Source organism: Cydia splendana, chromosome 2, assembly GCF_910591565.1.
Source record: "Cydia splendana chromosome 2, ilCydSple1.2, whole genome shotgun sequence".
NCBI lineage: Eukaryota > Metazoa > Arthropoda > Insecta > Lepidoptera > Tortricidae > Cydia > Cydia splendana.
Genome location: NC_085961.1, coordinates 29,932,090 through 29,957,683, shown reverse-complemented (window position 1 = coordinate 29,957,683; position 25,594 = coordinate 29,932,090). Strand labels below are relative to the sequence as shown.

Here is a 25,594-nt window from a genome sequence, read left to right as displayed (position 1 = left end):
GGCAAAATTGCGTTCCGATACGCAATTTAGAGGATACTAAAGACGGATTAGCCGGACAGTCAAGGCAAGGCCACGGGTCGGGCGAAGGGCGTCGGCAAACACGCTGTATTTGCCATCCACCCCGTGACGCGAACTGTGACCCTGTTTGTCATCCACCCGCCATGAGTAACATACGGCACCAATCATGAGACATTTAACAGAAATGATGGAGGGCTTTTGATATTTTACTGATGTACCAGTAAACCTTCTGGCCGACTTCTGGCGGAAGGGTGTCGTGTTTCGGAGGTTCCGGGGCAAACTGCCGAATCCGACTCAAGAGCAGCCGATTCAACGGAGCCACGCCGGTTTGTCGCATAAATATAGTGTTTAGTTTTAAGTTTATTACATTATGTATGTTAGTCTGTAAGGTATTTATTTGTAATATGAACCTTGTTGCTAAGTTATAAATAAATAAATAAAATTAGCAAATTGAAAATATGTTTTGTTTCTCAAGTCATGTACAGTATGGCGTCATTTTTAAACAGACAATTAAAAATTAATGAAACGTTAAACTTAAGTAGCCCTATGAGTCTTGTTAGTGGTAAAATGGTGCCAGTGTTTAAAAACTACAGGATTTGTGGTTTAATTTCAGTCTCATCATTGGTGCCAGCAAGTCCAGCCGTCGACGTAGAGCTTTCTTAGTATGACATTTCTCGTGGAAAAGAATTGGCCAGTTGCAATTAGCCAATTGAATTTTATACTTCGATAGCTAATGAACCAGGGACATTCTATAATCCGTTGATTTAAACCAAATATATAAAAAAACATAAGTTTACATAGTTAAGCCCCGTATTTGTTAAAAATTATATTTACTACAATCCCTCGAGCAAACCTCAATACGGAGTTAGTTTATTTCACAACCACATCTAGTAATAGTTTTGCTGACTGTACCTATTATAGGCCGAATTATTATTACCTATATTACGGTATACTCACCTACAATAATATCTTACACGACGATGCGCACAAAAATAGCCGACTCGACCTACATTACAAGACATTATAAGATATTATCGCCTGTGACTGTACAGTCGCCATCAGATATATAGGAGCGGCCAAGGTGTTCACAATATCTGAACACGCGCTCTAACGCCCTGACAATAGAGGCGTGTTCCGATATTTGTGAGCACCTTGGCCGCTCCGATATATCTGATGGCGACTGTACTAGTTAAACATCATCAGTCCATCTAGCTACTCCATTAACTGCTTGCTATAAATAAAAAAGTGTGAAATTAAAAGTTATTATTAGGTGGTGACCTCATTTGCGGCTGTCTTGTACAGCGTGTTAATAGGGTTACTTGTGACTTTCCATAGAGAGGCGTCATTGTGCTTGTGTGCATCCGGACCTTTCGATCAGAAAATGTGTAATAGGACTGATTTCTGATGGAAAGAACCATTCGCCGATGGAAAGCCACATTTAGGTAGTCAGTAAAAATAAATTTTATCTATTTCAGAGTATAATTCTGATATTACCAGCAGGGGCTCTATGAGCTGTATGTAGAGAATGTAGACCTCTCCCATGGTCCCGCTATTCAAAATAAAATCTAAAACTTGAATTGATAAAATAACCTATTATAATTAATGAAACTGCATACAAAATTTCACGAGAATTGATGGAAAAATTCGATCTGTAGAGGAAATTAGCCAGACAGTTGGAGAATCGCAAGCATTTTCCCGAAGCTGAAACGGGAACGTATCGAGATTAATCCGGAAACTCAAATTTTGCTTCCGCCCAGAACCAACTGAAAAGTAACCATTCGAAGGAACTACTATGCCGCCCCATTTACGTTCACAAAGCTCACCCTTCACCCCTACTTCAATATATGTACAAATCAGTACGGCTACCACCAGTTTTGACATTGACAGATTAACTCGCGTCTACGTACATTACTTTCTATACATCTCGCTTGCACTAATATGCGAGTACGAGCGAGATGCATAGAAAGTAAGTTACTTAAACGTGAGTGAATATGTCAATGTTAAAACTGGTGGTAGTGCTTCTGGAGGCGTAATTATACGGTTTAGAGTCTAAAGTTTAGACTCTAAACCTTCACAATATTTAGTTTCACAATAAAGAGACGTCGATATTTTCAACTCACGGCTAGCGGTTTTCAAGAGGCAAATCGATAGAGTTCTTGGCCATCATACTACACAACAACAATAGTAAGCAATTTTACATGTTACGATCATTTATGTAATTTTAAAATTTAGTATGTTTTTAAGATATTTTGTCTTTTTTTTATAATTTAAGGATATTTTTTGCTCGTTGTTATTTATTGTTCTTGCTGTGCTCACTTATTTTTGGCATTTCTATATAAAGCCTACCACTTTTAATGTAATCATGTATTTATTGAATGTCGTCTGTATAGTGTGCCTTATAAATAAAATAAAATAAAAAGCCGTAAAATGCATTGATTAAATGTTAGAGTTGGACCAAAAAAAGTCTGTAGCGGATTTGATAGCCCACGCAGTGCAAGTGTCATTTATACGTCATAATTTCATAGAAGTTTGACGTTTAAAATAACACTTTCACTGCGTGGGCTATCAAATCCACTGCAGACTATTCTTGGTCTGACTCTAGTATGTCTCACAACAGTTTAAATTCCAGGAGGCGTATTTTGATTGTAACAACAGGTTACGAATTTGATCTAGATGTGTTATGGATATAATCTGTCAGTGTCAAAAGTGAAGTGAAGTGTCTGTGAGTGTGAAAGTGAGTGTCTGCTTGAAATAATGTCCCTTTTGACACTGACGCATCATATCCATAAAAAATCCAGACCAAATTCATAATTTATTATTACAATTTGAATATGTCTCCAGTATATATATGTTTCAGCTTAGTCGAACATGTTTAAGGGTTTGATAAATCAAAATTACATAATAGGGACCTACTCTACTCGTATTACTCGTACCTATCCATAGTTAGAAAAAAAATTGGGTTCATCTTCAAATTCATTTTATTCTGTAAGTAGTAAAATATATTCTTTCTGTGTCAAGATTGACAAAAAAATATTATTTATTAATTTAAACCTGGTGCTGGCAAGTGGCTCAACGCCTTAACTAATAAGCCTGAATTATTTATATGCTAGTCTATTCCTAATTCAAAATAAAAGTATGTGAGTGAAGGCATGTAGAAAAAGTCGTACGGACAGATAGCAACGAATCGGCAGCGGTCAACTCAGTTGCCAATGATTCCTCGCACGCCTCACACGTCTGACCAATGCTGCCAAGGTTCAAGATACGACTCAAGCACCACAGATAAATAGAAAAAAAAATTTAAAAACAAATGGGATAAGCGAACTTTTAAAAGACGTTTTAAAATTGAAAAGACTTGAAGTGACTTTTGTTTTTTAATTTATTTTATTCAGGTGTGATATTAGCTTTTAAGTTTAGTTTTGTAGTGTTGTGATTTTTTGTGTTTAGTGAGCAATGGAAGAGCAAGGAGGTATGTAACTTTTTTTTATCTTAATCAAAATAATTATTTTTGGAACTGTTGTCGCATCGGGTCTGCTCGTTTGCTGACTATCACATTAAAAAAAACGGGTCGAAAACGTTCGGGGAAAACCGACGTCTTTTTCTGTGGACATTACAAAAGTTAACGGTCTGGATACATTTTTCTAAGATTTTTATCATACATACTTACAACTTTTAAGAAATGGAAGGTTATAAGATACCTACAATGATAAAGTAAGAAAGTTAGGCTTTAGAGTCCGTTTGTTTCAAACTGTCCACGGAAAATATGCAATCTTAACTCATAGTAAAAAAGTTTTTGAGCGCATCGCACTTTAAGTGTTTTTAATTTTATTAACATTTTATAAAAATATCGTTGTATTATTTGAATTTTGGGGGTCGTAGATGCGCATGTGACTGGTTTCAAAAGCTCCTTTTTCTGGGCGGAAAAAATACGAAATCAAAACATGTCCTGAACAAAAATGTTACATACATACATTTTTGTTCAGGACATGTTTTGATTTCGTATTTTTTCCGTTGAGCTACGAAAATACCATACGTTTTTTTAACTCAGAGAAAGATTTTTAGCATGTCAAATGCACGGTGAAATTGCGCTTATATTGTACAGAATAGGGAACTCTATATATTCACCAAACTTAATCGAAATCTGACGAAAAAAAATCGACAACCAAATAAAAATTGGCTCATAATTTGGTATCTAAAGAATTTAATCGAATAGCTCAAGAAACTTTTAACCGCAAAAGCTTTTGCTCTTAAAATAAGCAACCGATAAAAAATGAGGTTAATGCTGCTGCATTAATTAAAAGGAAAACAAAACAAAGCAAATGGATAAGATAAGTTGAAGGGTGTGGGTTCAAAGACGGAGTTTGCTTTTTTGCAACTTTGAAATATGAAATATAAAGTAAAATATAATACAAAGTAATTAGATCAAGTAGATGTATTTTTTTAAATATAAGACAAAACGTTGTTTTAGGGCCACCTCACACTAGCGTCTTTTGAGCGTCGGCGTCTAGTAGGCGCTATGAAAAATGGCGTCGCGGCGCAGCTGCGTCAACGTTGCGTCGAGCAGCAGACAATAGAGTTGACTAGACGCCCTTAATGTAGGCTGATTCTTAGGACTTATAATCTTCTTCTTCCTCCTCGGTCCCTCATTGCTGAGGATCGCGACCATGTATGCTACGTCTCCACAGTGTGCGATCATAGGCCATATGGGTCACGCACTGCATGTTGCCGCCCACCACCCTTTTCACAACATCTGACCATCTCGTGGGTGCTTTTCCTCAGTGGGTATAGGACTTATAATACGTAATGATAATTTCCATCAACTTCAATTTAGCTTCACGAATTCTCTTACAAGTAAAAGTTATAAAAGTAAGTAATTTAGTTTAGTAAAAGTAAGTAGTTTAGTAGTAAAATAATTTTTATAAGTGAGAACCTGTAATTGGCTCTGTAATCTATTGTAGCTTTTAGAGATGTTTATAGCTGTTGGTTTTCCATATATGTAATAAAAATAAAATAAATTCACAATATAATAGTTGAAGGGTTACAAATAAAACTACGTAACAGTCGATAGATAAGAGTTATTGAGCGTTAATAGATTTTATTGAGAGCCTACACTCAATTGGCTGTGCAGCCTATTCAGGTTGTGTAGAACAATTATAGCGTAAATGGGATATTGTTCATTGTTTATTTCACAAGCCTCTTTCATAAGTTTACAGCTTACGCCAACACACAAGGAATTTTAAAATACTAAATTATAACGAATAATGATGTATAAATAATATGTCGTGGCTAGATCTTAGAAATTATCATTTCAAATTTACCTAGTTAACTATACTAAAGTCATGACTAATTTTCAAATTCTAAGATCTAAAAAAATATGACAATACATACGATATATAGCCGGCAAGTTGTTTCATAAATACGTTTCATAAGGCAAAGACGGTAAATTAAAAAAAACACTTACCTGGAAATCAAAGTAGTAGAAAATTTAATTGATAGCTTGAAATAAATATATAGGCCAAATTCTTGCCTTATAAAATTTAAGCTTTAGCTTGTCACACGCTCCGCTGGCCAGACTCTAGAAAAGAGCATATTTTACATAATTATCAACTAGCATATTCACTGCCCGCTCCGTTCGTAGGCGCTTTTCGCTACAAACAGAAAAACCATGTTATCGGCTACGCTCGTAGCGCGTAGCTCGGGCTGGCAGAGAATGCGCTAAACTGCACTACAATGTTTTGTATCTCTCCAATATACTTACAAACTTAAATTACTCTTTTTAAATATTAAACTTACAAACTGGCGCCTGGTACTTACACCTATGATGACGAAATAAAATGATTTCTTGATTGTTTGTCGGTTACCGTCAGGCGTTTTATCTGTTTGAATGCCTGCTATAATTATCATAAATCGTAAAACTAAGTTTTTGAAGTGAAAACTTCTTTAGCGGCGCTGTGCACTTTTTTTGATGGGGAAAAACTGTTAAACTCGCGACAGGTCACGTGACCGTAAGATTCCTAAGACCAAAGACATATGTAACTCCGTATAAGATGAATAAAGTCTAAGAAAAAAACGTGCCTCGGAAATCAAGAAAAAGTCATTCTCGGATAGATGGCGCACACACCTTTGGCCTATGGTCGGCTAGATGGCCTGACGACACCGTTTCATATTTAACAATTTTAACACATAGATATCAGTGAATGAACGTGGGTCAAAATTATATACAAAAATAAAATCATTTATCCATTTATATATACATTTTTTTGATAATTTTATACATTTTCATTTTGAGTTTTAGTCGTGTGTCGATAGATGGCAGTCAATTTACTGTGACTACAAAATTAACTATGACAGGACCCCTCTATACTATATATTCTCTTTGGTAAGACGTAAGACGGACACGTGACCTGATCGAAAAACTGTTACAATGTCATTGAGTTTTCACTTCTGCCGGCACTCCCGGAGTGCAACCCGTTGTTTTTTATTATTTTCTGAATCAAAATAGCTAGCTTTTAATATAGGTTTAAATTGTTAAAAAGGTCAAAAATGCGAGCAAATTATCAATATTCATAGTAAACAAGTAATGTTATTGTTGACATAACACCCGTCATAATACGGGTTGATTCACCGCGCTATCGCCTGTGCACAATTCGGGGTAAGGCGATATCAAGCAGACATTTCTAGATAAACTACGAAATAACCGACTGTAGACCCTACACGGCCAATCAAGCTTCCAAGGGTCACCCTAACCTTGGCTGGGGTACAATGCAATTTGGCTTAGAGCATTTAGTAACTGGAGACGTCATGGCTGTCATTTTCTGTATGAAACAGTCTGCCGATTTTTGCGGGGGAGGGGACGTCAAATGTATTGCTATTTCTACATGATTTGTACGTAACGTACACATTGCCATGTCAGTCCATACAAAAGTTTGCACAATTGTGCAAGGTTTTCGGCAGAGGGGTAAGCTCTTAAAGGCGACTGCAGTTATTGAATGCTCTAAGCAATTTGGTGATAAAAACCTTGTACCGTAACATGGTGTAGGTTTGAGTTATTCACATTTTATTACTTTAGTTAACTCGTTCGTGTCTTTCCTGTAGATATTTCAAAGTTAAGATAAACAAAAGTTAATTTTTACGCAGCACCCGGTGCACGTAAAGGCGAGATACATCTTTTCAGTACCTACTTGCGACTCAAATAAGAAAAACGTGATATATATGTACCCGGGTCGTCAACTTTCATCGTATTGTCCACAGAAGTGACTTTTTTCTTAATTGTGTTTAACCCTTTCGGAAAGCGGTGGCAGCGGTATTATAACATATTATGTATTATTATAACGTACGTACTTATAGATACATAATTATACATTATAAAACCGATATGACGGTAAATACGGTTTAAATATAATACCAATACAATACCTACCGAAATATAGGAATTATTTTGAGTCAGGTAAGTATCATCTCGATTCCCATATATTCTATGCCTTTGCCCAGCAGTGGGACACAAAATAGGCTATAAAAAAACAACTCTATACTAAACCTACTTATTATTCCGATTTTCATACCGTGTAGATCGTATAAAAATAAAATCTAAAACGTAACAAATTATCATATCTGAATTGGGCTCTTGTTATTAGTAACCCCAATAAAAACATCTGTGCATCAGGTAAACTCACACACGGGCAAAGTCCCGACACAGTCTAGTTCTATTCTTGCGTAACATACCGACGCCAATGCCAAGGCGATGCATACATGGGAATGATTGGATGGCACTTCCAGTTCTGTATGTATTCTATACATTGCACGCTTTATGCGAGCTCTACATGAGTTGTGCTAACCAGGCGCGCAATGTGTAGAAAACATCAGCGCGCACTCGCGGCGCTATAGACGGGTACCTTTTGACACGCCATTATTTTTGTATCCATCGCTGTTACAACGAGTCTTGTTAGGCATTCGATAACTAGCAGGAAAAACATTGCCGCAAATAAGGATTGCTTTGACTTGTATGAACTGGAAATGGTTGGTTTTAGGAATTAGCAGCTTTTATATATTTATTTGGCCTTATTGTGTTAATGATGGAATTTTTTAAAGCGACTCGGATGTTGAATTTAAATATTATGAAGGCAGGGAAATATAATTTGTAATTGCCATGCTTGTAATTAAATTATAATTTTTACATCTAGCTGTTTCATGTTGCACACGTTTATATACGGTTGAATCAAATTATTTTGACAAAAATAAAAAGATAAAAAAATGAAACTCATATTATAAATTTAAATACATATTTAATTATGTTACCGGAAAAAACTGTTGTAAATGAAAACGCGTTTTCCCCAATTAAAACTAGTTTTCCGTATCGCTTCCGTGAAAACGTGTTGTCACTAGTTTTCCGTAAAGCCCTTGGTGAAAACTAGTTTCGACTAATTGTTAAAAAAAAATCAGTGACTAAAAACAAGTTTTTAAGGTGATATAGGTAGGTAGGAAAGTTTTTCTTTGTATTGCCTAGATTCACATAAAAACTACTAGGTACAAAAAGTAACATCTGCGGTAAAAAGTGTTCTGTACAGTCGACGTCAAAAATATGTTTACACTTTTGCACCTTGCTCCTTTGTAATAAGGCAAAAAGTGTAAACATATCTTTGACGTCGACTGTACAAATGAACAGATAGATAAGCATGAAAGTTGCACCGATGAGATATTAAACTAAACTAAAAATCCTTTGTCCTTAATCGTAGTACTCGTTGACACATGATATTACATCGACAGCGTATGTTATTAAATAGATAAAGCCTGTCGGGCCACTGCCCGAGCACCGTGACGTCGATAGGCTCATCGTTACCACGTTATCACGTGATAAGCGATAGCTACTGAAAGGAGACGAATTTCAGGGACATATTAGGTACCTGGGTTACAAGATGCCAATCGTTCGATCCGTCTTTCTATCACTCTTCCATATAAGTGCGACAGAGAGACATAAGCGTTTTGTTCGCTACGGCGCAAACGATTGGAATCTTGTCTAGGCCCTCTGGTGTTGTCAAATTGTGCGCCCTAAAGTTGCCCTGAAGGGCGGCGTTGACGTACTCGGGAACGGGTATGCTTACTATGCCGGCTCTAGATGTCACAACTATGCGCAAAAAATTGGATATATGTATATGTAAAGGGGGTTGAAGCCCTACAATTACCTTATCAATTAAAAAATAAGGGTAGACGATACCAGAGAGGTATATATTTAACCCGCCTGTTGTTACCGGGTTCTATTTTTTCCGTTAAAATTTCTGTGTAGTTTTACATGTAGTTATGTAAAATGTATAATTATAGGTGCAATAAAGAATATTTACTTACTTACTATGTATTTGTAGTAAGGTACTTTGTACGAGAAACGTGTGTGCGTTACATAGTGTGACCCCTTCCAGCTACTCGGCCTTCGTTGTTCGACAGAAGCATAGGAACCTACAAGTTTTGTTCTTTCACTGTTTTCTACATAAGTCCCAAGAAACTCATCGGTTTGAACCAATACTCACTTACTTCACTTACCATCTCAGTGACCCAAAAAAGATCTTGGGCTCCGACACAAGAGAGCGCCACTCTGCCCTATTCTGCACCACTTCACGCCAGTTGGGTATTCCTAGGGCGGACAGGTCTTTTAGAGCTTCGTTCAGCGGTATCTGGGACGCCCAGACTGACGTTTTCCGCCCAGGTGCCCCACATACGCTCTTCTCACAGCACGATCCTCCCCCATCCTCTCCAGGTGACCGAACCAGCGGAGTCGTGCATCTTTGAACCAATAATTCTACTTAATTACAGCCAATCCAATTCATATCAACTTCAGCCGCCCTGTAACCAGTGAACGTTGCAGGCAATTAAAACAAATCCAGTCATAATTGGGGTAGAACATGCTAGGTTAGGTTCAGTTTGGTTAGGTCTAGTATTTTGTGAAAGCATGATATACCCACTGAATTGGTCAAATGAAATCAAATAGCTTCCAAAGAAACTCGGTTTCTAAAAAACTTAATGGTTTTATTTTTCCAAACCGGAGATCAAGGCCTCAGCCATTCTTAGATCTTTGCCGTGACTGTGTGTTGTTTCATAAAAAAATACAATAAATTAATGAGTTATTTTCGGCGGTGACATTTAGCTGGCAGAATGTGTGCGAACAATTAAACAGCTCTTTGCAATTGTGGCTAATCCAGCACAATTAATAATTGTATCGTTGATAATCGCTCCCATTGAGATTACAGTGAGTGTTAGTTTTAACTGCCACAATCAGCCTGTTGACTTTAGTTAATGGAGTGCAAACACAAAATCATGGGCGCATCTCTGCTGTTAATAAAAGAAGTATTTGTCACCATCATAGCCTAGTAGACAGTGTTTTTTCGACAAATTCCAACTGAAAAGTAACAATGTATCGGGATGACGGATGCGAACGAAAAGGCATATGACTGTGTTTCCATAGATTATTTAAGTTTATATTGGTGTTTTCTATTTAAACGACTGTTACTTGGCAACGCCTCTGAATTTTAAGAACAATCGGGTACTGCCTTCATCCGATGGTTTCCAGTCTTGAACAGAGCAAAACGAAACGATTGATACCTCATTCATCTAAATCACTACGTAACATATGTAGATAGTAAGGACACAAATATGCATAATGTGCACACTTCGGCGCCTTAGTTCCTATAAAATTAGTTCTATCAATAAAATTACATTTTATAACCCAAAAGAGTGTAAAACTATTATCTTTTTTCAGCATGAAATCATCTAACAAAGTAGCATAATTTGCGAAGCCACATAACATTCTCTGTAACGTCTGAAGTAGATGTTTAAGCAAAATAACAGCCAATTAACAAACTAATTTGTTCTTTACATAAAATACAATTTTGTAAGGTTGAAAAGGATTAAACAAAACGATCGTTTGGTGAGACAAGATTGTTGGTTGCATATCTAATCTGCTGAAAATCTTGTAGTCTTTCATTATTGTCTAGACTTTAGTAACGGTTGTTTTGTTACATTGTCGTACGTGGTTATAGATAATGTTATATGAAATAACCCATCCTCATTCCTCATGAGATGACATAGCCGACATAACATAAAACCTTATAAGGTAAACGTACTGGTGCTCGACGCGGTCCCAGTACATGTCATCTTGAAACTTAAGTCATTGTCAGTAAAGGTGACAGCAAGGTGTCATCTATTGGGCATTAGCATGTCGAGCACTAGTACGTTTACCTTACACACACACAGGCCTTTCAGTCTATTGCAGACTATACAAACAGTGTCAGGCAGGGCGACAACGTTTTTCATGGCTGTATAAGCCAATACGGGAGCGGCAACCACGACCGCAAAACTGGCAGGCGTAGTTAAGTGTGCCCGTGGCGAACAGATGTCGGGCTGATGATGATGGGCTTTATTCCGTACGTTTACCTTAGTAGCTATAAAAAACTACATAATAAATCAACCACTTTCGTCCTACCTTCAAAAACATTGTTGACTTGTTGTAAGTGTATTATACGAGTATTTTTGTCAGAATTTTCCCGATATATAGATATGACTGATAAGAATAAGAGTACAGTCAACGAATTAAATTATATTTCAATCACAAACTCTGTTTAGATCTTCTCAAGAAGGAATAGTTCTTCAATGTTTTCATAACATTAACAGTGCCAATTGTTGTGTCTGTCTTTTGTGCTAAGAGATTTTTAATGGAGAGAGCGATTTTAGGTCATATCACACCTACAGTTTTGCTAAACATAGTGCGTAAGAAAAAAGTAGAAGAATTACAACGTTAAATATCTGAAGTTCAATCGTTGCAGACTTATCTTGGTTCGACTCTATTTCAGAATGTCGTTTAAAAAACATTAAATTAAATATTCCTTCAATTCAAGCCTGTGGCCCATAAAAAGTTGTTATTAACAATGCCTTAGTCTATGCTAGTATACAGAAGGTAATAAACTAATATTAGGTCATTACCTATGAAATTGGCGTTTTGTACGGAGAATTTCAACGAAACACGAATTTCCATACAATTAATTTTGCGGATATTTTTTTGATGGCTAATTCAAACCAAACAAAATTTTTCCAGTAATTTTTGACACCTTTAAGGTATGTTTTCAATATCTCCATTTCTTGAAAATTGGTACCATTAGAAAAATATAAGTAATTTTAATACTCGAACCGACAGCACATGAAAAGACCTATTTTCAAGGCTTAATTCTGAACACTTAACAATAAAAAATAACAATTAATTGTATGTAAAATCGTTGTTTATTGAGTGCACTGTAGTTTTATTGTAATTGTGTATGTACTTTTGTAAAAAAAAAAAAACTAGGATCAGACTTATATCTATGAACAAAAACGCCAATTTCATAGGTAAGGACCTAATAACAATTAAATTAACAAATAAATACATTAATACTTTTTATACAAGCCTGAGCATTATAAAAAAATAAGAGCATAATTATATTAAAATGAGAGCATAATTTCGGCTAGGTTCGTAGTTCGAACGCCGCCCCAGAAGGCCTACCGCGAACCACGTTCGACGTGTTGCCTCCCTCTCACACTAACGTACGAATTTACGAGAGCGACAAAGAGGCAACACGTCGAACATGGTTCGCGGTAGACACTCAGTAGTTTAGTTACAGTGTGTAATAGCAACATACCTACCTACTTGAATGAAGCGGTAATGTGTGCGCGCAGTGCGCAGGTCGCGGTGCTATTTCCACTCGCGCGCATCTCGGCCAAGTGCACGGCTTTTCACTTTTATCTAACGTCATAATAATGAAGACTCTTAGGGTCGGTTGCACCAAACTGTTCGTATCGTTAAAGAGTTCGCTAAATTTTTATGTATGGAAAGTTTCATACTAAAGCGTTGGGGGGGCGCGCCGGCTGACGTTGATCAGTTTGTCAAATGTGGTTGGTGCAACTGGCCCTTAGACTACCCCGAAAATTTATAGACCCCGAGACAGAAATAAATTTCGCTAGTCCGAGCAAATTGTAGAGTGTTACTAAGAGATTTGTATAATGCTAATGAAACCTTGTACAATGTAAGCTGCAGAGTTAAGTGACCCCCCCCCCCCCCCGCGCTGCATAGAAATTTGTTTGGTGGGGGTTGGGGGGGATAGAAAATTTGTATATGACTTCTATTTCAATTTACTATTTATAATATAAGAGTGTGTGTACTTAGAATACAAATCAAAATACTAAATGAAAATAATTTGATATAAGGTGGTGGTACTGGTGCTCGACGCGGTCCCAGTACATGTCATCTTGAAACTTCAATCAGCCTTCTTGAAGTCATTGTCAATAGAGGTGACAGCAGGATGTCATCTATTGGGCATTAGCATGTCGAGCACTAGTACCACCACCTTAATCCCTAGTTATTTATAAACTTATTATTTACTAATGTTAGTCCACCAGTAAAGATTCCCATTGTCCCGTGCGGGGCATGTTTTACCCGTCCAGTTGGCACATTGCTGATCTAAATCCGTTTGTTGGCAGAGAGCAAGGAGCGCGTGCGCCGGGCGCCCTTCGAGACCGCGCTGCACCATGCCGGTGAGTACACTAAATTAAATAAATAAATATTAGGGGACATCTTACACAGATCAACCTAGCCCCAAACTAAGCAAAGCTTGTACTATGGGTGCTAGGCGACGATATACCTACTTATATAGATAAATACATACTCATATACATAGAAAACACCCATGACTCAGGAACAAATATTAGTGTTCATCACACAAATAAATGCCCTTACTGGGATTCGAACCCAGGACCATCGGCTTCGCAGGCAGGGTCACTATCCACTAGGCCAGACCGGTCGTCAAATCATTTGTAAAAGGGCATTTTCACTTAACTGTGCACCTTTAACGGCCGGTTAGCAATCGTTACAAAACTGATGGTCAATGTCAAATCCCATACATTTTGTCAGGCTACGGTTAGACGTTACTGAAACACGACTTAAGTCGCGCTTTAAAGTGCAAGTTAAAATGAAAATGCCCAAAAACCTAATGGGGTGGCCGGTCGAAGTAAATATCAGATGGCGCCAGCATAGCTTGCCCTGTAAATCCCTAGAATTGTGTCAAATTTTTGTTTTTTATTGGAATTTGTGCCCTGGATATCTTTAAGCCAAATCTCATAGTGAAAGGGGCAAGCTATGATGGCGCTATCTATGCAAACCTTTGACAGTTGCCAACCCCATTGCCTTACAATGTCAGGTCTATATTCTATAGATTACTTACCATGATTTACTTTAAATGAAATAAAATTATCAGTTACTAGCGATATACGTAAATATTATGAGAAACAAAAACTTTATGTATATTTCATTAAAGGTATAAAACGTATATGGTCGTGGACAGGTTTGTTCAATGACCATCACTGGCTTTAAAGGGTCGGTACTAAAAAGGGCCAGCTCTGGCAACGGTCAAGGTAGACATAAACTACCTATCTAATAAAGTAACGGAATGTTGCCATGCGGAAACTGACTTCTTAGGTCTAGGCCACATAATGTATAATTTATCTAGTTTTCTAAATATATACCTACACAGTTTTGTTACTTAGATAGTGATAAGCAATGCAATGCACAACCAAACGGTGGCAACCGGCTGCAACAGGGTTGACACGGGCGATTTCACTGTCATTTTGACGTGATAACGTCTTATAAATCGATGAACACCGGTAGCATGCACGAAAAAGTGTCACGTTGTGGACGGATCTCCATGGTAACGTTGTGGCCAAATTTCCATGGTAACGTTACGTAATGTATTAATGTTGTCTTATGACGTTATCACGCAAAATTATCGTCCATAAACCGACTTTACAGCCAACCATATTTTTTTTTTTAAATTCAGAATCGGCCTATAAACACGTAGACATAGTGATCCAAAAGACTCGAGCCTTTGGAGCTCTATTTTTTAGGGCTCGCCTCATCTCTTGACGCATAAAAGGCTAAAAGCCTATTTAGCTGTTTAGCCCCCGAGCCTAGTTCTATTTAAGAGCCTAGACTCTTGGGGCTAATAACCTTATTAAGCCCCTAAAAAAAAGCATATTTAGCTCTTTAGCCCCAAGCCTTAATAAGGTTATTAGCCCCAAGAGTCTAGGATCTTAAATAGAACTAGGCTCGGGGGCTAAAGAGCTAAATAGGCTTTTAGCCATTTAGGCGTCAAGAAATGAGGCGAGCCCTAAAAAAAGAGCTAAAAGGCTCGAGTCCTTTGGATCACTACGTAGACAACATGCCAATCGTTAACGCTCCGTAGACAACGAAACTGGCACTAATATGGAAGAGTGATAGAGATATAGTATGACTACGGAGCGTTAACGACTGCCATGTTGTCTACAAGCTCTGGTCCGCAGCTGCACCCTGCAGCGATCTCATGGCCGCTTCAAAATACCCCGTGGCCGTCACACCCTCACTCCGTCTACGACTAACACTCCGTGGCCCCGACCGCACCCTGACTGTGGCCGCTAATAGCCGGCTCACGACAATTAGCTGTCGTTATCTTCCTTAATAAACTTTAGTGATTGCTTTAACAACTAAATGGTGCCATTCGGGTATTAGCTACTGCGCAGAATGTTTTTACTTGAGGTATTTTTTGTAAAAGTCTTTGCTGCGGACATCATAAAATAGGTAAATAGACTTTAAGTAGGTTCTAGGTTGCTTGCTAAACTTTTATAATATCGGCATGGTAAAAAGCTTCCTATTAAAAAACATTAAAAGCTGCATGATGAAAGCCTTAGCGAATCGATAACTTGTAAATATTGTACTTTTATGGGTACTTATCATATAAATCTACCAACCAAACTTTGTATGGATGACAGATATTATTCCTTTATAAAACAAAAAGCAACTTGATGTTAACATTGTTTCTAGATAAAAAGATATTTGCAGGCGTTTCGTTTGACGCCCGGTCTGGCCTAGTGGGTAGTGACCCTGCCTACGAAGCCGATGGTCCCGGGTTCGAATCCCGGTAAGGGCATTTATTTGTATGATGATACAGATATTTGTTCCTGAGTCATGGTTGTTTTCTATGTATTTAAGTATTTATATATTATATATATCGTTGTCTGAGTACCCACAACACAAGCCTTCTTGAGCTTACCGTGGGGCTTAGTCGATTTGTGTAAAAAATGTCCTATAATTTTTTTTTTTTTTTTTTTTTTTTTTTTTTTATCTCCAAACTATAACCAATATACCTGATTCTCAACGAGATTCACTCCCCGAACAAAATGGACGGTTTGCCTGTATGTCTATAACCTCGCCGGCCCTTGTCTCTGACCTTTAGAGCTTCGTAACTTTGCAAACAAAGTAACGAGCGGTCACAACCGTTATCGACACACATGTAGATACATTCGTTACGTCGTAGTCATATAGTAAACGTATTAGGTAGTACCTAGTTGGGTGTACCGTCGTGGAATGTGGGGAGAAATAAAAGTACCTATGGTTATGTCGTTAAGTGTACCTATACTGCAAAACGTAATTCAAGACCAAAAAAAGTAGGACAATGTTGCCATTGCAATAATTTGTTTGTAAAATAGTAAATTTCTTTTGATAAATAATCACGCTAAGATAATTTATTCATTAGTAATTTTACTCCTACTATTTAAAAAAGTACTTTTATTTACTTATTTGTACGTAAATACAAGACGCGCTAGTAAAAAAGTGACAACATTTCTTACTTTTTTTGGTCTTGAATTACGTTTTGCAGTATAGTGTAGCCCATCTTACAGTTTCTGCAATAGTATGTTACTCTTCAAAGTCCGCAAAAATACATATGTGACACGCTTTTATGTCACTACAAATAAGATCGTGTCAGATATTTTTGCGATATTCGTTGTGTAACAACTGAAAAGTCAGACCAAGAATAGTCTGCAGCGGATTTGATAGTGAAAGTGTTATTTTAAACGTCAAACTTCTATGAAATTAAGACGTATAAATGACACTTGCACTGCGTGGGCTATCAAATCCGCTGCAGACTTTTTTTGGTCCGACTCTAACATATTATTACAAACAAACAACAAACGCCAATCGAAAATAAATTTATCGGTTTGACAGATGCTTCGAAAAGTCACGTGACTACATATTTCCATACATTATGTAAGTTTCGATTGGCGTTTTCTATCAAAGATTACTTATCATCTTGGCTAGACCGCCAGGCAATAGTAGGCAATAATAGTCCCAATTAATTACTGGATTTCTTGTTAAAATAAGTTACTTCTTATGAATTAATAATGAGCTCGTTTTCGTGCTATCCAAGACATTACGAATACCACGAGTCCTGCATGATTTCGTCACGTGTAGAGCGAAAGTCCACCCAGTGCCTTGAACGCGTCTGTGAGTACATACATATATTTATTGACTTTCGCCCAGTGCTTTCAACGCATATTATGTGACATCAAAATTTTGAAATGTTCTACTTTTAATAGTTATGAATGGTGAATGATTCACGGTTAGTTTCGCGATTAATATCGGGAGCTCGAACACAATACAAAAGGTAATCACGGTCCATAACGCAGTCGATATACTTCTATGTTCTACCTTTGTCTAGTATGCACTCATATCTGCGTTTGAGGCACTGGGTAATAGTTAGTTGAATTCACATGTCCGTTTGGGGCATCCAGAAAAGTGCCTCACCTGGCGAATATCCATGAAACGGGAGTGGGAGTGGCAGTGAATGCATTAAGTAATTCAACTACGCTGCACCGAAATTGTTACAAAATTGACGATGTCAGGTTATACAATACTACAAGATCAAAGAAGCGACAGACAGTTGAATGGTATCCTTCTTTTGTTTACTAGCAGTAATTGCTTTCGACGAAACTTTGGTTTAGTCTACGTTGTATTTCACTTCATACATTTTCACTTTCAAACGTGGCAGTCAGCGTCGTTGCTCAGACAAAAATAGCATCGTAAGGAAAAAGACGGAAAATGAAAGCAGAAACTCAAGAGTATTTTTACAAACGCTATCACTTTGATGCTTTTTTTTTCAAACACGGGTACGGACACTATTACACTGAGAAAAAAAATCGTTTTCACCTCAGCTGCTCGAACAAGGGTACTATGCTTCTTAAAAACAGTGAGCAAAATGCGATTTTGCTCACTGAGTGAGACAAAATGACATTCAAGTGACCTTTATAGTCAAATGTCATTTCAACATGCGGGGTCTAATACAAGTTCGAAATACTTGGGTTCTATTCCTTTCACACTGTTAGCAAAAGTAAATAGACAAAAAAAAGTTCAAACGACATTCAACGGTATATTGACGGTTTATAATAGACCCCCGAAAAACGTTAGAACGCATCGTTCCAAACCACGTACGAGTATGAATTCTTAATAATTAATTAATATAAATAAAGTTTAAATACATTTAGTAGTAAAAACACAATATTTTAGCTATTTTATTGTACAATTAAAATAATGAACTCAAAAAATTATCAAGCAAAATTAATTATTCTACTTTTAAGACTTTCTACTATAGTTGACAAATAGTACGTATCCGCAATTCGGACCGTATCTTACGAGGTTTTTTTTTACAAAAAAAGTTGCACATTGAAGTGTCAGTTGATGTTCGTTATTTCCATATTATTTTACTGAAGTTTATTATTACGTTTTGTTTTTGTGTTCGATTGCGGTAATTAAACTTAATTGTTAGTAGGTATATGTTAAGAAAGTATGAGTGCATAGGTATTAAGTGACGAAGAATGATTACATTTTTCAAGTTGTCTAATAGGTATGTTCTCACTGCTCAGGTGAAAAATTTTATGTACTACAGGAGATCAAAGTTATTTACATCTCGTGCGCTTTTGAATCCCTTACTACGCTCAAGATTCTAAATTAGATTATTATAGAATCTTTCGCTTGCACGGGACTCAAAATAAGCACTCGAAGAAATATCAAACTTTGATCTCTTGTTGTACAAATAACTATTAAAATAATTGAAATTGCATTAACGTTTAATGCTTTAAACAGTTCCATATGAGCCTACCGAACCAAGCAGTAAAGTTTACTGTTTGTACGTTACGTACGAACGACCGTAGATTAGTTGATATTGTAATAGCAGTTAATCTTAATGAAATAATTTTAATGTGTGCTCGATAGCTCATTTTTTTTTTCAGTGTAAGTTTTTTTTAAATACCTATTTGTACTATCATCATAATAACCATGTCAGCCGGAAGACGGTTCATTTGTTCGATAAAAATTCAACCCAAGACACTTAATTTTCCAGCACACCTTTATTTGATTGTTAACTTGCATTTATTACTTTTGTGTACTGACTAAAGCTCTATAAAATTTAGTCTCATACAAACACCAACATCAATATGACATCACACCATCATCACAAATAAATAGGCAAAACCGGTTTGAAGATGATGATTAGACCGGGCCGTGTCCGGGCCGGAGCTTCCGGGGCTTACTTTTTTTATTACATGACAAGTGATCACGTGATGCTTTCCATAACGATGCGCCGGAAGCTCCGGCCCGGACACGGCCCGGTCTAACACGAGTTATCCTTTATACCGTTACATTTCAAAGACGTTTATTATTAACGCCATTCATAATTAGGGATATAATACAATTTTAACAAGATTCTATCGGCGCAAGTATAAAGCTGTACATAATAGCTCTTAATCGCTAAATTATTGACGTGCCATCAATAATATTGACCCGTGAAACCCGATCCGGGTGATTAGGATGTATCCGCGTGACGTCGCGATAGGACGCTCCCTTCGTTAGCTAATAGCAGTCGCCCACGCAAAAACAATCGTTACTGGGTACATCAGTACTGTACGTAGGTATATGGTCAATAATATGTACTTGTACACAGATAATATAGACATAATTAGCGACATGACATATCTATAGAAGAAGCTCACTATCACTTTATCGACTGTATAAATTAAATTAAATATTCAATTCGTTCGCGTTCAAATTAAATAGTCGTCCGTTTTTTTACTTGGTTAATCTATTATTATACGCCATTATAACCATGATTTAAGTTCTCTGTACCATATCTGCCTTATAGATTTCAACATACTATAAACTAATCAGTAATCACGCACTGAAGCCTGGCAGCGCGGCGCCAGAGGGGAATCCCCGGCAATTATGAAAACCCCCCGACAAATACATACAAATACTAGCGTTCAGAACAAGGGTTGAAGCAGAGACCAGTGAATAATGAAGACTGGTGGGGTAGGTTAACAACAAGCAACGAAATGGATCAACGTTAAACATGGCGGTGGCAGCAGAGTTGTCATCACATAGAGAACTGTCAAAGTTTTCATACAAGCAAATTTACAAACGACGTTAACAGACTGTTTTTCAGCTTTGTTCCCATATGACGACTTTTAGACAACACATTCTTCTCGCGGAGTGTGATTTCTGTTGAAATTATACAGGTTGGAACATTTCTAGAGTCTGAGCTGAAAGGATAGTATTATCTAAGTGATCTGCAATCGAGTTGTTATACTCGTAAAGCTGGATTTAAAAGAAAACAAAATCGTTATATCATTAAAATTTAATATTTTTATATCAGTGACAACCCTACAAAGTTATTTACAATTTAAATTGACACATGACATGTCATTCAATAGGATCTACTTGCTAGGGTTGAAACACACAGATTTTCGCACTAATGTTAAACAAACTGTATCTCAAAAAACTGTTAGAAATATTAACGTGATTAATAAGTGAAAAATAAAGTACGTAGCGTAGCCTGAACAATTCCCAGTTTGCGTAAAAGTTCATCGTCATACTATCGATATCGATATACTAGCTATTGAAATAAAGCTGAATTAAACATGCAAGTTATGTCGCTAGTTTAAAACTCGTCGTCGTTACGATCACTAACCGGCCCGAGAATACCTCGCCTTAACGCAAAAACTGCAAAGCTCGAGGCAGCGGCCGATTGTATTTTGAGGTAATTACAAACAACTGCGCATTGTCAGGCGAAAATAACCACGCGAGCTTTTTTAGAGATCCGTATGAAATGCAACGGAGGCCTAACATTACAACTATTTACATACACTGCCTGACAAAAACTTAGAGTAGGTAATAATTTTAAGCAAATAAGCTATTTTCTTAGAGGATATAACCAACGGAGACGCCATGTCTAAAATTTTCGGTACAAAATAGTCTGCCGTTTTTTGCGGGGGAGGGGCACATCAAATGTATAGGTACGTCATGTCAGATAAACGTCAGTCCATACATATGGTTGACCATTGGCCGCCTATTTTCGACAGAGGGGAACGCCTGTTAATGGCGGCTCCATTGTTAATTACTCCGAGGCTATTTTATTTCAATGAGTACATATAGAATCACGTTGTCAATTTAAGAGTTTAACATCTCATTTGATAATTTTTATGATATTTGTGTATGATGCTTGTCAAGAAGTTCGAATAGACGATTGGACCCCTTATAAGGGGTCTACAGGGGCCGTATACGGCTGTAGACCCGTAGCATTGCTACGTCGTAGCTACGCGTAGCAATGAGCTAATGAATCAAATGCAAAAAGGCAAGTTATTAAACTCCTTTCCAAAAGGTGTTGTTGGTATACAATTATACAATATCTGGGGGACCGAGCTTTGCTCGCAAACATATTATCATAAAAACTCAAATATGCGCGTTTTCCCAGAGATCAGACCTAGCTAGATCAATTTATACGCCCCCGAAAACCCCCTTAAAGTAAATTTAATTGAAATCGTTAGAGCCGTTTCCGAGATCCCGGAAATATATACCTATATATATTTTTTTAAAGAAACATATAAATATTTAAACAAGAATTGCTCCTTTAAAGATATTAGATAGATAGATATAAGTTTTGTCTAAATTAAGATATTAAATGAAACTGTAGTTGCATTTTTGAACAAGCGAGCGTGAAGAGCGAGCAAAAATGCTTTCGTATGTTGTCTCCTACATGTCGTATTTCTAAACGGATTCTCGTGAAATTTTAGCAGACTCGATAATTTAATGTTCTATTGTGGTTTAATTTTTTTTTCAAAATGGCGGAGCCATAAGATTTGCTAGGTCTACCTCTCACAGAACCACTAGTTCAAAATGTTCAAAATAAACTACGGAACCCCTATACTTATTAGAAGTTGTTTTATTATCATCGTACAGAGTTGCTGGTAATCATCCGTTTAACGATGTTATGTTTCAATTGTTTTTCTTTCATTTAACGTAGTTTTTCATTGTCTGCTCTTTTACTGTTATTGTGGCTATTCTTAACTTTCGTCAATCGTTACGAATTTGCGTTGTCTTAGATCTCGTTTTGATAAGCTTGGTTATTTTTTTACAATTCGCGGTATTATCATGTGAGTATTAGTGACCAATTAAAGTGTAACTCAGAAAATCATTAACAGAAAAAGTGTAAAATAAATGTGTTGTCGCCTACGATTGACTAATTAATTTAACCTTTAAACGAGCAATTCTTGTTTAAATATTTATATGTTTGTTTAAAAATATATATAGGTATATATTTCTGGGATCTCGGAAACGGCTCTAACGATTTCAATTAAATGTGCTATGTGGGGGTTTTCGAGGGCGATAAATCGATCTGGCTAGGTCTTATCTCTGGGAAAACGAGCATTTTTGAGTTTTTATATGTTTTCCGAGCAAAGCGCGGTCTTCCATATATTAGTCACTAAAATAAACCAATTTTCGCATGCCACTCTCCTCGCTAGTAAAAAGCGTTATTCCTTTCATCCCACGACTGAAGTTTTTGAGTGAAATAAATGTCGTAATACTTTCATCACTCGGCAATGGTGATTAAAAAAGATATCATTAATTTAACATACTTCTAAAATTATATTATTTCACCGCCCACATGAATGTAGGTGTCATTTACTTATTTATTTAGTTACGCTGGGCTGGGTCGTTCACCGACCATATACATTTCACGACTATATGTATATGTATACAAGTACATGTATACTGTACCAGGCGTGGCTCACTCTACGATTTCGTCGCGTCGCTTGAAGTACATGCGGTCATATCTGTCGTAATAGACGCGTTTTGTTACAGAGTGAATCTTCTGTACCTAACTAGTACTATAATTTATTCTGTAACAATAGTCGCAGGAGTAGAGTCACAGAATAAATAAAATAAAATCAATAAAACGAATGTAGGAAAGTCTTCGGGTATTTATTATTAACGTCCACTTAAAGATATTTACAATATTGTTAATATTATGTTAGAGCGAGCTATGTCCCGTGTCAAGGATATATCGCAAGAGGGTGCTGTCACAGTGACACTTGCTAAGGTTTGACAGCACGTTGTGTTTACAAAGGATGTTGTGACAGGTGCGTTTATAGAGTATGCTACAGTACTAGGTACAGAAGGTTCACTCTTTAACAAAACGCGTCTACGTCTATTACGACAGATATGACCGCTAGGTGGCGTAAGCGCGAGCAGGCGTCAGTTCCTGTAGTGCAACTACAATGGATAGACACCAAAATTGGTGTGGGCTGCATGTACTTGTAGCGACACGACGAAATCACGGACTGAGCCACGCGTGACTGTACGTTTGTCTCCCTTCAGTCGTGTTTTAATTTACCGCCACTCGTTGCGAATTCCCTATTTTATGCACTTGTATCGTAATGTACTATTATTGCACCACATACAAAACAAATTCAAAACAGACTTACAATATAAATAAAGGTAGCATCAGGCGGTCTTAGGTAAGGTTAATTTATTAGCTTTTACCAATGATGGAGGCGTATGCGACATTATGAGATATGGAAAATAATGGTGTTCACAGGGTATGTAAGACCTTTATTTAATTTGTAAAGTGTTTACAATTGTGCACTGAGTATCCGTATATTCAAATATATGTATATGTACGCCTGAAATGTCACATGTGCGTAGGCGGCGGCCATTGACCCGGCAGTCGGAAAACTTTTATGATTGCTTCTGTCGATTGATTTAAAAAGAGGAGAATTCTCCATACAAACGTAGTCCTCATTTTCCTCTCTGGATATTAACATTATAGCTAAATTTCATTTTTCACGTTAGGGCCTGTAGCTCTAACGCCAGACGTCCTTGACGAAGCGCCATGAAAATGCCGTCCAATTATATTTTACTGTGGAATTTTTCGTCTCATGTGCTGTCTGGCGTGTTGTTCCTGATGTATGCGGCCAATTTTTCATTGTTACATTTTTTTTTCCTAATGTTATATAAGATAAACGTAGGATTTGTAATGGAAATACAAATACAAATGCTTTTTTCGTCGATCATAGGTGTACACAACATGATATTGCATAAGATGGTAAAAAAGGAAAATTGTTCCACTATGTCGTACCCAAGGGCATACGAAATTAAGTTTGATTGCTAATAGCAATTAGCATGCACCATGCACTAAATTAAGATTTTCAGGCAGTGTGTATGTCAAACAATAAATTAAGTAAAATGTCCAAATATGTAATATCAATTAAAAATAATATAAAAATCATAAAAAAAATATATCATTATACATATCACATTTTCAATTTAATAATAATGATTCAGTAAAGGTTGTCAATGAGAAATTCATTACATGAGTAGAAAGCCTTCCTAACCAAAAATACTTTTACAGGTTTTTTAAATCTATTTATGTCACACACTTTCCTTATATGTTCAGGTAACTTGTTATAAACTCTAGGAGCCATACCGAGAACGCTTTTTGACAAGCAGTTCTCGGATGTGCACAGACCATGTGTTGCAGACGTTGACTATTAAGACATCGAAATATATCTGGATGTTTCTTCACAAAAATTACTAGTTCATAGATGTACATACAAGGAAAAGTTAATATTTTTAAATTTACGAAATATGGCTTACATGATACTGTGGGCAGTAGATGATGAGTCGCTCTAAGGCATCTTTTCTGAGCTTTGAAAGCCAGGTACCAGTCAGTCGAATTCCCCCAGAAAATGATGCCATATCGGAGACTAGAAGATACATATGCATGATAAGCGGTTAACACAACAGATTGGCTAGCTATACTGGGTCAAGCAAATCTTGTCAGTAGCAAACGGCGGCAAATTTGAAAAATCGCGGGTTAGCAACACTGTGTTCGAATAATTCGAAAATCGCGTGTCATCTGTGTTTTATCTGTGGAATGTGGATCGCGAATGACAGCCATCATCTTTGTTTACATTCTGAATCGATTCTATTTCAAGAGATATTTCTGCTGTGTCACCATTAAATACCAATATTTTAAATAAGGTTGTGCTTAATCAAAGCTAAGATGCCTACAATGCCTACAGTGCCAACTGAGAAATCTAATAAAATATTAAAATTTAGTAGGACAACTACCTGCTGAAGCAATGATTTTATTCATACATTCTTGTTTAACGGCATAGTCCACTTCTAATTTTATTTTGAGATCTTCAAATTAATTAATCATTTTTATCAACATCACACACCGCTTTTAAATTGTCCGTCTATACCTAAATAACAAATTCAAATATTTTCAATAGAGAATCCGCGAGTGACAATTTGAATTGACGGGCGGGGGATTTCAGCGGAAAAAAAAGTTTTGGTTCGATGTACATTGTACATTGCTGCTTTTTTTAGCGCAATACTACTCTTTGAGTGTTGCCCCACTTTAGTTTG

General features: G+C 36.9%; 1 protein-coding gene across 2 annotated transcripts in view; it reads left to right on the top strand.

The window, feature by feature from the left end:
* Positions 1-3,206: 3,206 nt before the first annotated feature.
* The window catches only part of LOC134806122 (synaptic vesicle glycoprotein 2C-like), a 76,604-nt gene continuing 54,216 nt past the window's right edge, over positions 3,207-25,594 (top strand). Inside the window, exons 1-2 of one of the 2 annotated variants that reach the window (XM_063779405.1) lie at positions 3,207-3,484; positions 13,507-13,560. In XM_063779405.1, the coding sequence (XP_063635475.1) occupies positions 3,469-3,484; positions 13,507-13,560 (70 nt within the window). In that variant the 5' untranslated portion in view covers positions 3,207-3,468. The remainder of the gene's footprint in view (positions 3,485-13,506; positions 13,561-25,594) is intronic. The other variant, XM_063779404.1, reaches the window with a different exon arrangement.